This window comes from Orbicella franksi, chromosome 5 (assembly GCF_964199315.1).
Source record: "Orbicella franksi chromosome 5, jaOrbFran1.1, whole genome shotgun sequence".
Lineage (NCBI taxonomy): Eukaryota > Metazoa > Cnidaria > Anthozoa > Scleractinia > Merulinidae > Orbicella > Orbicella franksi.
The window spans coordinates 12,748,891-12,764,725 of NC_138149.1; the positions used below are offsets into that span (position 1 = coordinate 12,748,891).

Sequence of the window (15,835 nt, forward strand, 5' to 3'; positions counted from 1 at the left end):
CAAACCTCTTCTCGTTTCGGTGAATGGAACCAACTGCTGTATGTGGCCAAAGAAGGATTCGCTTTTTGGCAGTAACACTTAGCATTTTGCCGAAATTTCTTCTCTCTGCAAAAGATTTCTAACGAGGAGGTGAAAGGTTATTAGGTGGGGTCGTAAAGGGAGACAAAGAAAAACTTCATTGAAACCACTAGTGCCCAGTCTGTTTTAAGCAGCTAGTTGTATTAGAGAAAATAAACAAACCATCTGGAACATTTAATAAAGAGGTGGAATTTGGCGTCTCTTACTCACTCGAAATTGTAGTAAGCCACCTTAAATCATTTATCAGGGTTTCAGTATTTTACTCAGTTTATTTAAATGCTTTGAACATGTCGAATGTAGACATATTTTAATAAATGAAGACATATTCCTTTCGTCTTGTTCTCCTTGTGCCGCTATGGACGCCATGGTCAAGATGTTACGTTTCCTGACCAACTTTGGTGAGGCACCACTGTCTGAATTGCTACTGGCTTTCCTCGTTTTTCCCTGGTTTACCCGCATACAATGATTTCCATAACAAAACCTTCCCTGTGGCGGTGCCAAGCAAAACGCGCTCACTTTTTTTTCGTCTTCTTTTCTTTATTTTTCTTAAAACCGATTTAGAGCTCACTACTCAGCTCGTTTAGTTCTTGCTATTTTGAGTAGTTTTTTTTTTTTTTTTTTTTTGCTTATTTAAGTTTAATTTATTTTCTTGCTGTATAATATTCTGTGTATTAAGCAAAATAAAATGGTTGTTGTCCATCTGCTACTACCGCTCAACCCAGTCTTTGTCTAGTCTCAAAGTGTATTTAATTTGCGGAGTGAACTCCTTTTCTTCAACACCAGTTAACTTCTTCTTCTGAAGCTGAGAATTTTTTTCAACTACTCTATTTCATGAGCTTCTCCCAATAAAGCAAACAACCAGTATAACTCTCCTAAGCTCAAACTTGTTCCCCGAAGGAATAATGTAGTTATTAACTGACTATTTTAATATAAGGACCTATCTAGCTTTTGCTGTTATATATTTGTTATTTTATCTCAGGTTCGTGCTTAGAGAATCCGGGAAGTGCCGCTGGAGGCGGAGCCATAGAACTTGTGGCTGACGAGGGAGACATTTTAATAAGTACTGAATTGATATGTTTTGAATTCACGCGAACTAGCATTCTTAGATTATCATATTACCTAGAAGGGATTGAGTGTGTTTACATATACAGTAGTAGGAAAAGATGACAAGGCAGCGTGTCCGAGTGGTTACAGCCCCGGATTTGAAATCCGGTGGTCGCAGGTTCAAGTGCCGCCCTGACCACTAAGCTGGAGTTGTTTCTCGGTAGACCCCAGTTCAACTCCTCAGCCACGCTTGTAAATAGCCAACTGGTCTGCCTCCCGCCAGTTGGGATTTTTAACCATCTTATGTTCATTTGCATTATTTGGTTTCATTGGCCCCGAAAAGCCCCATTGGGGGAGTGGTCAATTAAAATATTAACCTGCCAACAGGCTCCCGAACTTTGAAGCCATCGTTCATCTCTCGAAAGCCGCTCGAAACTACTCGAAAGCTTTAGTCTAGTTTGTGATTGACAACCGTCGCCTCGTTGGCCAATCAAATTATTTCAGGAATTCTAACAAGGATTGTGATTGGCTTATTTTAGCGTGCCCTAACAGAGAACAGAGCATTGCTAACGCCACTTTTACTCGTTTGGAAAATAAAGTTTGGTTTGAAAATTCAGCCGAATGCATAGGGAAATTATTGGATTCTTTATCATAAAACAAACAAAGAAGCCTCGACTGTGCTCTGTTCTGTTGTAAAGCACTTAGGAAGCAGTAGAGCACTCAAGAAGTAGAGAAAAACACTTGACTACGTCTCGTATTTTCCCCTACACTTCTTTCGTGCTCTACCGCTTCCTGGGTACTTTACAACAGAACGAGGCTCCTTTATTTGTTTAACACTTCGGCGGCATATCAGGTGAGGCTGGTGGAGCCATGCTTGGTATCAGTTTTGGGAGGTACTGCAAAAAGGAAAAACAAAATAAAGGGGTTAGCTTATGAGAGCCAATCAAGCTCACTTGCCTAAAAGAGAAATTCGAGGCTCAGTACAGTATCCTCAATGCTAAAGTGAAGTAATCAGATAGCGCAGACAAAAAAACTGAATGACAAATTTGCAAGAGATACGGAGGTTACTGGCCAGCGTAAGGCGCAAGCCACTGTCTACAGGATCACAAAGCAACTTTGAGGAGGTCAGCGAAGGTGAAAGGCATCTAATTCTGCGACAAATGAGGTGCATTACTGACAACTGAGAAGGAACAAGAGGAGCGATGGGCTTTTAGGAAGTACTTGACAAGGAGTCCCCGGAGGAGCCTGCTGTTGCCCAGGAAGCTGACCAAGACCTTGATGTCAGCACCTAACCACCTACTAAAGAGGAAGTCATTGAAGCCATTAATTACAAATCTTAAGAACGGCAAAGCACCTGGACAGGATCAATTTAGCGTTGAGCTCTTAAGTGTCATCCGGAGGTTGCAGCAGCGATATTACTCCCACTCTTTGCTAAAGTATGGGATGTGATGGAATACCAAGTGACTGGAGCTAAGGGACTGGTCAAAAAGTATTGGGGAGTTTGGTGGGCCGGGCCGGAGCAGAGAGGGGGGTTGGTCATCCGTTTTAGAGCCCTTGGTAAGGGAGTTAAGGGGGAGCCGTTCAAGTTTCAGCTACCCATGGGGGGGTGGGTCACCCTGTTTTATAACAGGAATTGGTACACGTTTGACACAGCCGATAACACAGGTAATACCCTCCAGTTGCAAAGGACAAAACTTTTTCGATCCTTGGCTAAAACGTACACCTGGCTGGACGTGTACTATAAAAATGGCGATTTCATGTATTGTAAATCTGGACGAAAGCTAGCAAGTCTAACAGAATAAGCAAGGAGTACCAGGGCAGAAATTTTCAAAATACTCAAAATACTGCGCTCTTTCAACATGCTGTTCTTCAAGAACATTAAATGGCCAACTTGTGTCCCCAAGGATATGGGACACATGTTTATGGAACTGGGACTCATAGTTTACTGGCTACTCACTACAGTCCTTTTCAAGATGGATCACTGTTCCAGGCGTAGCGAAAGGCTTACAGTCAACTTTTTAGAGTTTATGGACATTACTTAAAGTTGCAAAAGTAAAGGAACACAATATTGTTTTTGGATGATTTTGTATTATTGTTAAGAAATAAATCTAAAACGTGAATCATTTCATACACAAAATGTGATTTTGCTGCTTTATGCAACCAAAAACGTCACGTTTCATAGGGGGGTGGGTCATGTAATTTTCAACCCTAATGTAGGGGTGTGGGCACTCGGTTTTGTGCCAAATTGAAGGGGTGGGTCATGTGTTTTCTAGCCGCCACATTTTCAAATGCTTTCGGCCCCCACCCCCACTTCCCCTGTACTTTTTGACCAGTCCGTAAGGTGTCATGATGCCAATTCCTAAGAAGGGCACACCGTGCACTTACTGTAACAATTGGCGGGGTATCGCAACGTTATCCTTATCGAGTAAAATCTTCAGGTAAGGTCATTATCAAACGTCTCTTTTGGTGCTAAAATGCACTACGAAAGGAACAAGCTGGTTTCAAATAAGACCAGGGCTGCGCATAACACATCTTCACCTTAAGAAATATCATAGAACAATGGGATGAATGTCAGGGAGGATTCTATGAAGACTTTTGGTGCTAGGTTGGATGCTCTGATCCGAGCTTCAAAGTTAAATCGGGTGTCCGACAAGGATGTGTTATGTCGGCGTTACTGTTCAACATTGTCATTGACTGGGTGAACCTGCTGAAAACAGAAGGAGAGGAATACGCTGGACATTATCAACTGTTCCGGAGGATCTCAATTATGCCCACGACATCGCCTTGCTGCGGCTCATCCTTGCAGGCAAGAATGAGTCGTAGACGTGCAGGAAAAATCCGACATGTTTAGCAATTTCGCGAAGCAGGTAGGGCTTAAGATCAGCCCTAAACATCCTAGCACTTCTTGGTAAGAGGGAGGTGAAAGAAAAGTTAAACGAAAGTTGACTTGACTAAACTAGAAGATCTATTTGCGATTGCACATTTGCGTCTCTTGTTTGATTGTGATGAACACGATGAAATTTTGATTTCATGCATTTGACACGTTGTTAAAACAGTCGATTCCTCACATTGGGACGACCTATAATCGAGACGGACATAGGTTAATTGGTAAAAGGATTTCGTGAAGTCCATTTCTGTCTGCAATCACACTGGTAATAAAATAAATCGGAAATTTTTATTCATCTACGTAGAAAATTGGACATTTAACAAACGCGAGGCATTTCTGGAAATCAAAGCATTTACATAATTGAAATCAGCCAACCTGATATATTTGCTATATTGCATCAAATTCCGTTTTTAAGGCAGCGTCCACATTACGCCGGAGAAATTTGAAAATGCAGCTTTATTTCTACAGTTAGACCTTCTCTAAGGCCATTCAGAAATACCCTCCGCCCATCCCGGTCTCTCCCACACGCTGTTGCGGCCCCCATGACTGCCATTCCATCTCCTTCCGCCCTCTATTTACATTTCTCCTCTAGGTCATTCGTGGCCTACTTGTTGCTTCTTTTACCTTTCTGGTGGCCTATCGTGCACACTTATCCTTCATGAAAACGAAACTCTTCGAAAACGCTCTTGAAACTGGAGGAATTTGAAAACGCCGACTTTTCGTTTTCGTGTGGACGGATAAATTTTGAAAACGGAACTTTTCGAAAATGACGGCGTCAGGATAATCATGTGATTTCCCTGACCGAGTCTTCTTCAAACACAAATACAAAATGACCGGTGATTGCATGCTGCGTTTTTGAATTCCTCCAGCACCGGTGTGGAGGCAAAACATACGATGCGTTTTCAGAGTAAAACCTCTGTTTTTAAGAGTGCGCAGGGCCTAAGTCACTCCATTAAAATTGGTTTTCTAGAGACCAATTATGGTCAAAGTGACGGACGTAAAAGCTATATATATGAATAAATAAATGAATAAATACCTAACTAAAAACTCTCCAAAGCACGACTAGTAATCTTAAAAATGGCCTTTAAAAGTTTAAAGTATTTACAGCTGTTGGAGTTTGTGAGAGTTCATTCCAAAGCCTAACGGCAAGAGACCAATCTTTTGCTCTTTAACTCTCTTTAACGCCCGAACATTTACAGTACCTTTCCTTTCGGTGTTCACTAACTCGCGAAACCGTACTCTAGAGGCAAGTGTTTTATCAGCTTATTTCCATTGGTTGATGTATCTTGTTCACCAAACACTGAACCTTAGCAACTTTAAGGCAAAAACATCGAACTCACTTAGGCCTCGTCTTAATCGACTTGTACATGTTCAATAAATTGTTAACGGAAAACGCGGTTTTGCTAAACAATCTAAGTCGTTGTCTTAAAGCAGGACTTAAGTGTCCTTTATCGTTTACAAGAGCTGCTTCCTTAGTATAGCTCTAATCTTAAAAACATCTTCTGGAATCTTTATTCCACTTTAGATGCATCCATCAGAGCTTCAGCTCAAGTGCCGACAAATCACTCAAGTATTTGTTCTGGGGGATCAGGAGGACTTATTCGCCTTAGGGCTGAAAAGGTAAGGTTTCTAAATTTCATAAAATCAAATAAACATGGGTGTTAAATTAAGTGTAACGGCAGACGCCAATTTAGTTCTTCAAACTTTTATTCACAAAATCTACAAAACCTCTAAACACCACTTAACACCGTTGCGAGACAACACCGTAACGAGGCTAGCCTATAGCTATTCTTAATTGCAATGTAGGCTGATTACTAAACAGCAAACCATTGACCCAGAGTTGTCCTAAGATACCCAGGGGCGTTTAGTGAGGGGCGAAAGAAAATCAAAGTGGTAAGAGAAATCGTAGACCACGAGAAGTCCTCTTTCGCTTAGTCCGTTGAATGAGACCGTAAATAAACCGCGAGGAAAAAATGCCGCGTGAAATCCTTGGAGCGAGACGCGTTCGAAAGGAGGGGCTACCGACCAAGCCAGAGAGTTTGAATTACTTTCGGGTACTTCTCGCCCCTAGGAGTTCGCGCGGCCATTGTTTTCTCGCTGGTTTCTTTCGCGTTACGATGACTCAGCGAAAGGGACTACTCGTAGTCTAAGGAAATCTGCAAAGGAAAGTTAGACGAGAAATGAGTCGAGGAGTCGAGACGGATGCCAGTCGTTTCGCCTACATCGAGGTCGTTTCACCTACACGACCGAATCCGTTTCGCCTACACGGTCTGAGTCGATTCGCCTACATTGAAGCCGTTTTGCCTACACTTAAGTCGAAAATATTTTGCGAAGATAGATAGACATCACTGCCCGCAAGTGGCAGAGGAGTCGTATTTGACCGTATTTCCAGTTTAATTCCGAGATATTACAGCATTTGACTGAGGAGGGGAACAAATTTTGCCTCGAGTACTTGAATCATCAACATATCGATCCTCTGCTCCCTGTGCCCTGTCAGACTTTATTCGGTGAAAGGGAGGTCGAGAGGAAAATCACACAACAACAGCTACATAGTAAACAAACAAATTGGGGTATTTAGCAGCAATGCTAAATACCCCCGACACGTTAATAAAGGTTTTTGTTGTTGTTGTTGTTGTTGAAATTCAATCTCTTACTCTTTAGCTAGTCACAAAGGCGACATGTGCGTGACCCTGGTGGTCACGCACCCTTTTAAATTGTTGTATATAATGTATACTTCTTACTAACCGAGTTCGAGGTCCGTATTGTAAGTTACAGACCGAGTTTTTTTCCCATCGATTTATGGCCCAAGCGCGAAGCGCGCGGGCTATAAATCGAAGGGGAAAAAGCGAGGATCCGTACGAACTCGAAAGCGAGGATCCGTACGAAGTAGGCCGAGAAGACGAAGTTAGTGAGATATTTATTATATCTCTGCTGTGAGCCTGCCGGGTTCGGGAACGATTTCTATTCTCACGGAACGGCTTCAAATATCTACGCCTCGAAAGCAAAACGAGCCAATTTGAAATCGTTTCTGAGTCGTAAGTAGACTTAAATACACAATTTAGAGTAAAAGAAAGTTTTAAACTTTTACTTGCCATAAAAGTTAAGAACACTTGGCGATAAATTACGGAACAGTTTGGCAAAAAAAAGCTTTAAATTTTAGCGGGCCGTACAGGAGAATACGGCCCGCTAAATTGACCAATCTCAGCGCGCGTACTAACTGAGAGATATAATAAAACTATTTACGGGGAGCTCAGCCAAAAAACTTCAGATACATTTCTCAGTGGCCTATTAATTGGAGCGCTGAGCGAATACTCGCGACAGGCCATTCAGACGTGCACATTGCTTTAAGGAGTTGTTCAGCAACGTTTCTCTCTAAAAGAGGTAAAAAACGTTCTCTGGTAAAGTTTTTTAAAGTTGTGAGCTTTCAACATACCATCATACCATCGACTTTAAAAATGCTGAGATAATTGACAAAGGCAACAGCCGCATTAGAAAGACGCTGGAATCCTGGCACACAGCGAAAACGGTTGAGGCTGACAACAATTCGTGCTCTCTGCCGGGACAATATAACATTCTTTTAAACAAACACTAATTTTACACTTTCAGAATTCTCACATTCTTTCACACGTATTCTATTTAATATATGCCATTCGCTTGTTATATTCAAAACATTTAGGTCTATTTTATCATTTCATTTTTGTCCGTCGAAAACAGCAGACTGGCTGTTGAAAGCTCACAACTTTAAATAATTTTACCAGAGAACGTTTTTTACCTCTCTTATAATGAATCCTGATATCGGATCTTCAATATTTTTAATGTTTCTCTCATTGGATAAATCATCCCAATGAGCGAATATTTTGGCCTGAAGGGAGCGACATTTTGCTCTTTGAATCCGTATTAGCTTTTTTTTTGGAGACTTAACGAATTCGTAATGCCGTCAGCCGAGCAGGAGGTAGAATGGCATGCTCCATTTGCTCGAAGCACGGCGATGCAGGCCATTGTTCCATCCTTCGATGTCATTGTTTCTTCTTACAGTCAGCTGGAAAACGCTCCAGCAAGAGGGCGACCAGGTGTTGCTGTCGATCCAGGTTTCCGCGATGTACTCGGCAAACTGCTTCAGCTGGTCTGTTGCTGCTTGAGCTCGCAACTGCTCGAACATTGGCCGGATTTCTCCTTCGGGCAGGAACGGCAGGGCCATGAGTTAACGCACATACTGGTATGGGCCGTTGTCATGATTGTATTGGTGCTGGAGTCGAAGCTCTTGAATCTGAAAACAAAAAAAGCTAAAAAAACAAAAACAAACAAACAAACAAAAAAACCCCAGCAATTTATTGCTTTTGACTAGGTTCTCACATTTTCTACTGCTATCTGGGTTTAATTCACCTTCTCCTGTTTCTAACGAATGGTGTTTGACTTGATTTGGTTCATGTAAAATTTGGCGTGGGGGCAAAATATCGCATGATCCTAATGACTTTTGTTTTCCTTCGTCATGCATTTGGGAACTTTGCAGTCAATCACAAATAAAACATGTTTTAGCGCCCAAGTTGTTGTCGCCATAACTCAATATACGCACAGAGGAAAGAAAAATTCTCGAACTCGATTCGCGTGCATAACAAAACAAAGAACGAGTGCGTGACAAACTGAACTTAGTCTACTGTTCGTTTCGACGAAAAAGTAGGCACACACACATATCATTTCAAGTTAAATGTTCTATTAGTATATGACGAGTTCCTGCCGGTGATCTTCAAGTTTATTAGCACGTTTGTTGAGACAGAGCGTTCAGCGTAGCCGCGACGTCGTTGTGGAACACTCTTTAGAAAAACATTACTTTAATTATTGTACTGGCTTATTTGTCAATTATCTTGAAAACCATTAAGGTGATTTCCGCAGAGCATTCAAGCAATAATGGAAAAAAATAAGTTACCAAAAAAACCTCGTGGCTTGGAAATATTTTGAACACAGCTAAGAAGAATTTATCGAGACTTGGGCTCTCAAGCTGACCATGCGAGAGAAAATTGAACTTGAAGTTATCCATATTTCAATAAAAACAGACGTTTCACGTTAGTTAAAAACACAATAACACACGCTTTAAGTATTCTTACGATGTTTGAAACTAACTTTCTTGAGAATGCTTGGGGATTTAATCGCGGGGTCTCTTAAAAATGAACTAAAGTGAGTTGTTTTAAACAGTATTTCAAAAGTTACTGTGCTGTGAGTAATATTTACTGTAAATAATTTTTGCACTTATTGCTGAACTTTGAGCGGAATCTATCTTTATTATTTTCTGGCATTGTTGAAAGTTATTTCTTACTTCTGGCTTAATACATCAGTGTGTGTTACATGAGTGTGTACCCCGTACTTTCTGTATTATTTCATGACCCTAAAACTATATATTATAAGTAGAATTCTACTAGTATACCAATGCAAATGCTATCATCTGATTGGCTGAGCCATTGCACACTATCAGCCATTATAGTTCACCACTAAATTTTCTCCGATTGTTATTGGTTTAAATTGATCACGTGACGCGATATTGGTCATCCGCGGAGAGACACTATCAGCCCACAGTGCCCGTCCGAGGAAAATACCCGGACGGATAGTACTCGTCCGTGAAAATATTCCTGTAAACAAGCGGAGTTATAGAAAATAAACATTTGAGGTAGGTTTTTGTTTATTTTTTTTTTCAAAGTTTACATTTGGCTGTCACGGCCCAAAAAGTTGAAAATAAATCAATATGATTTTTGAACTGGCGCGTGGAACAAAATTCAGTGGTAAACAATAAAGGCGATAAAGTGTTTATGTCTTGGAGCTATCGGTCTGATAGTTGCCCCTTGGAAATTTGATGTTCTTAAAACTGGCATATTTGGCCTCGAAGCTTCGCTTCTCAGGCAAATATATTTTATAAGAACATCAAATTTCCGAGGGGCAACTATCAGCCGATAGTTCCTCGACAGTCGACAGTCGACACTCTATTGTTTAATTAGGGAGCAGTAGCTGTCGGTCGCCCACAAAATGCAATGTTTTCATCGTTTTTCCGAAGTTTTGGAAGAAAGTTTAGATGCAAACGGGTAATTAAATTCCTGTGAAGACTAAAAGAAGGACATTGACGGTTTCTTGACTTTAAAAACTTGAAGTTATTGAAAAAACGGGGGCGCCGCGTAAGAAACTGCAAATTTACCAGTTAAAGACAATTCAATACTTGCGATATCGATTTTGTCGAGGCGTAAAATTCAATGATACGTATAAAAATAATTGGAGACTGTTATTTACGTTTATTTCAGTTAGAACTCTACTAAAACAATTAGATTCGCTTTCGATTTCCCCTCAATGAAATCTTAAGCTCTTAATCTAATTGTTAATTAGTGTTTAGTGGCTGGGGGTCGTCTACGAAATGGCGAAGTTTTTTTCGTTTTTCCAAAGTTTTGGAGGAAAGTGTTTGATGCAAATGGCTAATTAAATTCCTGAGAAGGCTAAACGAAACACATTTACGCTTTCTTGACTTTTAAAAAAGTTGAAATCATTGAAAAAACTGATGCGTTTGCGCACACAACTTTCAATTTTAAAAATGACAATTCAATTCGAACGATTTTTTAAGGCGTAAAGTTTAATAATACTTGGAGAAATAACTGGAAACCGTTGTTCGAAGGAAATTGTAGTAACAATTCTACTTAAATAAGTAGATTCTATCCCATCATCCTCAGTGTAGGGATCCCATGAGATTGCACCATCTAATCCCAGAATTCAATGCACGTCCTTTCCCGCTTAGAGAGAAAACGTGTACGAATTTAACTCTTCAAAACATTAGCTAAAACTGAAAATTTTTGCTGAACGGACACTTAGAAATCACAAAATCTGACCTCGGCTATCACAAGGTTCACAGAAAACCACGGTTTTCTCCTGTTTTCCTTCGTTCGACGACAAACACACGGTGTTTTGTACGGCTCCACGCCGAGGGTTCAAAATGGCAGATGAGAACGAAGACAACGTTTTTCGTTCGGAAGATTTGGAGAAATGAACCTCTGCTGAATCGCTTGACCCACTGGGTGAGCTGCAGAGGGAGAAAACTGTACCCAAACTACAGGTTTCAAAAGGTAGCAGTTCCAAACGAAAGGCCACGTTGCCGAACGTTTCTGTTACAAGCAAACCACGTGCTCATTCGCACATTCAACATGAGGCGGTCATGGAAGGCCTTAAAACACTCCAAGAACATTAAACAGCATCTCTAGCCTCGTTAGGGACAGCGATTACCGATATGGTATGGACTGTGAAAGAATTTATGCACTCCTCTGGGAGCGGTACAACTCGGAAGAGGAAAAGAGATGAGCTCAGCGAATCAGATGCTGATGAGCACGAGTTTGATGACGACATCGAGTCAGTCGACGTGGAAGAGGTGTATGAAAAGCTTGTCAGTGAGGACAAGACGCCAGAAAAACCAGCAGAAGATGAGGACAATGTTCTCGCTGCACTGTCAAAGATTTATGACTCGGAAGGAGCTGTGAATGATCCAGTTAGTTCACAGTTAGCAAATCTTGTTGACAAAATGGTCAAAACGATGTTGTCCGAGGACAACGCTAAAGAAAAGCTGGGAAAATACAACAGACCTCAGAATTGTGAAAACTTAGTAAGTACAAGAGTCAACCCTGAAATTTGGGCTAAAATGAGATCCAGCTCAAAATCAAGAGATTTAAAAATGCAAAATATCGAAACTAGCATGCTCGAGAGCATGCATCCGATCATTAGTTTGACAGACAAACTCTTGGCTCTGAAAAGTAAACCTCAAAATATCAGCAAGGAAGATGTATCATGTTTCCTCCGGTTTACTTTGGATTCATTGACTCTTATTTCACATTCTGTTTATGAAGCCAACCTTATCAGACGGGAGCTGATCAGACCAGATCTTAATGAACAATATAAACAACTTTGCAGCTCTCAAACTCCAATATCAAAATTTTCATTTGGAGATGACCTGCCCAAGGCAGTCAAGGAAATAAGCGAAACCAACAAGGTCAGCCAGCGAGTATCTTATTCAAAGCACGGCACATTTTCCAAACATGGCTCCAATAATTTTAAGAGACAAGGATCATATCCGAATCGTCAAAATCATTTTTTGTTCCAAGGCCAAGGACAACGGAGGAAAGCACCTTCAAAATTCAAAGCACACAAAGGAGCCCGTGTGGAACACACAAAGTAGTTCCTGATCAATTGGGAAGCCAGGTGAGCATCCCACTCTATACATTCAATCCATGCACGGCAGGTAGATTGAAAAATTTTCTTTCCAAATGGCCAACCATCACCTCAGATCAAAGGATCCTCAGTGCTATTAGAGGGGTCACAATTGACTTCAATGAGCAACCCACTCAGTTTTTTATACCCAGCCAGTACAATTTCAATCCATTGGAGGTAGAGATCATTGATCAACAAATTGAATGTTTTCTTGAAAGGGGGATCACTGAGAAGACCACACACTCAACTGGAGAGGACATTTCTAATGTTTTCATACGCCCAAAGAAAGATGGCTCTCATGGCCTAATTCTGAATCTCAAACAACTGAATCAATCAGTCGAATATCACCATTTCAAAATGGAGAATCTTAAGAACGCTATCACTCTAATGACCCCAAATTGCTTTATGGCTACCATTGACTTAAAAGATGTTTATTATTCAGTGCCAGTCAATGTAAATCACCGGAAATATCTGAGATTCATTTGGAAAAACCAACTTTTCCAATATACCTACCTTCCAAATGGTTTAAGTAGTACACCTAGGATATTTACTAAAATACTTAAACCTGTTTATGCTACGCTACGATCCCAAGGATTTGAAAATGTGGGTTACATTGATGACTCATACCTTCAAGGAGGCACCTTTGCAGATTGTGACACTAATGTTGCTGCCACCACCAACCTTTTTGGAGATCTTGGGTTCATTTTGAACCAAGAGAAATCTGTTTTTGAACCAAGACAGATAATCACTTTCCTGGGTTTTGTTTTGAATTCAGTTGCCATGACTGTTGCCTTGACATCAGGCAAGGCTACAAAATTAGTCACAAAAGCTAAAACAATACGTGGAAAACAATCACCCTCAATTAGGCAAGTGTCTGAACTGATTGGCTCAATGGTATCCAGTTTTCCAGGTGTCATGCACGGTCCACTATTTTATAGACAGTTAGAGCTTGACAAAACAATGGCCTTAAAAGCCAACAATGGTAATTTTGATGCTGTCATGACTCTTTCAGACACATCAAAGTCTGGCCTAAACTGGTGGATAACATGCACACATACCATTTTCAATCGGGTATCCCACGGCAGCCCCAGTGTCACTATTTACTCTGATGCATCCTTGACTGGCTGGGGTGGGGTCGTGAATGATGTGTCTACTGGAGGTCTTTTTTCAGAGGAAGAACAGACGAACCACATTAATTATCTTGAGATTTTGGCTTGTTTTTTCACACTTAAAACTTTCTGTCCTAGTCTAAGAAATTGTCATATCAAGGCAATGATTGACAATACAACTGCAATTTCTTACATTAATAACATGGGCGGAAGAACTATTTCATGCAATTAGCTAACAAGAAATTTGTGGCTGTGGTGTATTGAAAGAAACTTGTGGATTACCGCAGCCCACATCCCAGGAAAACCTAATGTCATAGCTGATAGCGAGTCAAGGAAAACCTACCAAGACATTGAATGGAAACTTGACCCACTTGTTTTTAACAAGATTTCTTCTTTCTGGGGTAAACCCTCAATAGACCTTTTTGCATCAAGACTCAATTTTCAGTTTAGACCTTTTGTCTCGTGGAAACCAGACCCAGAAGCCTTTGCAATTGATGCTTTTTCAATTACCTTGGAGGAGCAAAATTTTTATGCGTTTCCTCCTTTTGCCATAATCAACAGGGTACTACAGAAAGCAGAGCAGGATCAATCAGACGGTATAATCATTGTCCCACTTTGGACCACTCAGATCTGGTTTCCTCGTCTGCTGCGGATGTTAGTAGATCATCCAGTTCTTCTACCATGTTCCTCTCATTTACTGACACTTCCAACAAATCGTCATCTAAGACACCCACTCCACACCAAGCTAAAACTAATGGCATGCTGGTTGTCCGGGATTCTTTGCGAACAAGAGGAGCTTCAGAGAAAGCTTCAGCAGTTATCCTCAACTCCTTGAGAGAAACCACTCAAAAACAATACCAGGTCTACCTTAAAAAGTGGTACAGTTTTTGCAGTAAAAGGAGTTTTGATCCCTGCTCAGTTTCTTCCGTAAAGGCTCTGGATTTCTTGGCTGAATTGTTTGAACAGGGCTTAGGCTACAGTGCGCTCAACACTGCCAGATCTGCATTATCGCAAGTATCACCTCCTCAAGCTGGAGTTCCTTTTGGAGAACTACCCCTTACCAAACAGTTCATGAAAGGGGTTTTTCAAGAGAAGCCCTCTCTTCCACGATACACAGTTACCTGGGATCCACTTTTGCTGCTCAGTTTTCTCAGAAGCCAATCTCCAAACGGAAAACTGGACTTTAAAATGTTAACTTTTAAAAATGTGACTTTGTTAACCCTCTTATCAGCCCAGAGGATACAAACTGTTCACTTACTCGATATTCGTAATATGTCTATTACTGATTCCATTGTTAAAGTTTCTATAGGAGACAAGTTGAAACAAACCAGACCAGGTTATCATGAACTTGAGTTTCCAGCTTATTCTCCTGATCAACGGCTTTGTCCAGTTTCAGTTGTTAAGCAGTATTTAACTCGGAAAAAACCTCTTCGGGGCGAGATTACAAACCTATTTATCAGTTTTGTGAGACCCTATAGGTCAGTTAGTAAAAGTACAATTTCACGTTGGGTTAAAACCACTTTAGGCCTCGCAGGGGTTGACCTGAGTCGTTTTAAACCGCACAGCATTAGGGCAGCGTCTAGCTCTGCTGCATCTCAGGCAAACGTTCCTCTGACAACCATTCTTCGCACAGCAGGCTGGTCCAGTAAATGTACCTTTGTGCAGTATTATCAGAAAGAGGGGCAAAAACAAGGCACTTATCCTACTACTATTTTAAATAGTTCATTGTGAACACTGTAGTTTATATGTCATGCATGATCATACAGTCTTTACTGTTTGATAGTTCTCTTGGTCATTAAACTTGTTGAGTTCGAATATTTGGGTTCACAAATGCTGTCTCTCAACATCTCATGGGATCCCTACACTGAGGATGATGGGATAGAATTGGAAAATTAAACGAGACTTACCTGTAAGTTGAAGTTTGATATGGATTCTATCCCATCATCACGAAGTGTAAAGGGATCACATGCCCACCCTGTATATTTTCTGTCTGGACCCACCCAGGGTTTTATGACCAATTATGTGTCGCATTTGTTAACTCTCTCAATTTTGCATTCTGGGATTGGATGGTGCAATCTCATGTGATCCCTCTACACTTCGTGATGATGGGATAGAATCCATATCAAACTTCAACTTACAGGTAAGTCTCGTTTAATTTTCCAATTATTCGTTCTCAATTTCTATGAGTTGATAGTCTATGAGGTCGAACGCCGTAATAACTATCATCCCATAGAAATCTCGAGCTTATAATCTAACTGTCAGTTACACTCTAGCGCTTTTATGAAAAGTATGGGTTCTCTTTTTTCTACCCCTTATGGTTATTTAGGGCAGCCAGTTTTTTTGTAAATTTTTATAAGCTTTACTAAAATGGATGCGGGATACAAATGAAGTCGTTGAAGTTGTTGTTGTTGAGGGTACACAGTCCGTTTACGTGTGTTCTAATACGAAGCCCACAAAACGGCTAGTAAGTTCGTCACATTTATCTCACGTGCTC

The 15,835-nt window shown here is 40.8% G+C and overlaps 1 protein-coding gene and 1 pseudogene across 3 annotated transcripts in view; both read left to right on the forward strand.

Moving 5' to 3' along the window:
- Window positions 1–15,835, forward strand: part of LOC145486301 (uncharacterized) — a 70,031-nt gene that overhangs the window by 53,128 nt on the left and 1,068 nt on the right. For all 3 annotated transcript variants that reach the window (XM_081464940.1, XM_081464941.1, XM_081464942.1), the window contains 2 exons: window positions 1,058–1,138; window positions 5,535–5,629. In XM_081464940.1, coding sequence (XP_081321066.1) covers window positions 1,058–1,138; window positions 5,535–5,629 — 176 coding nt within the window. The remainder of the gene's footprint in view (window positions 1–1,057; window positions 1,139–5,534; window positions 5,630–15,835) is intronic.
- LOC145486774 (uncharacterized) lies at window positions 11,262–14,528 on the forward strand (annotated as a pseudogene).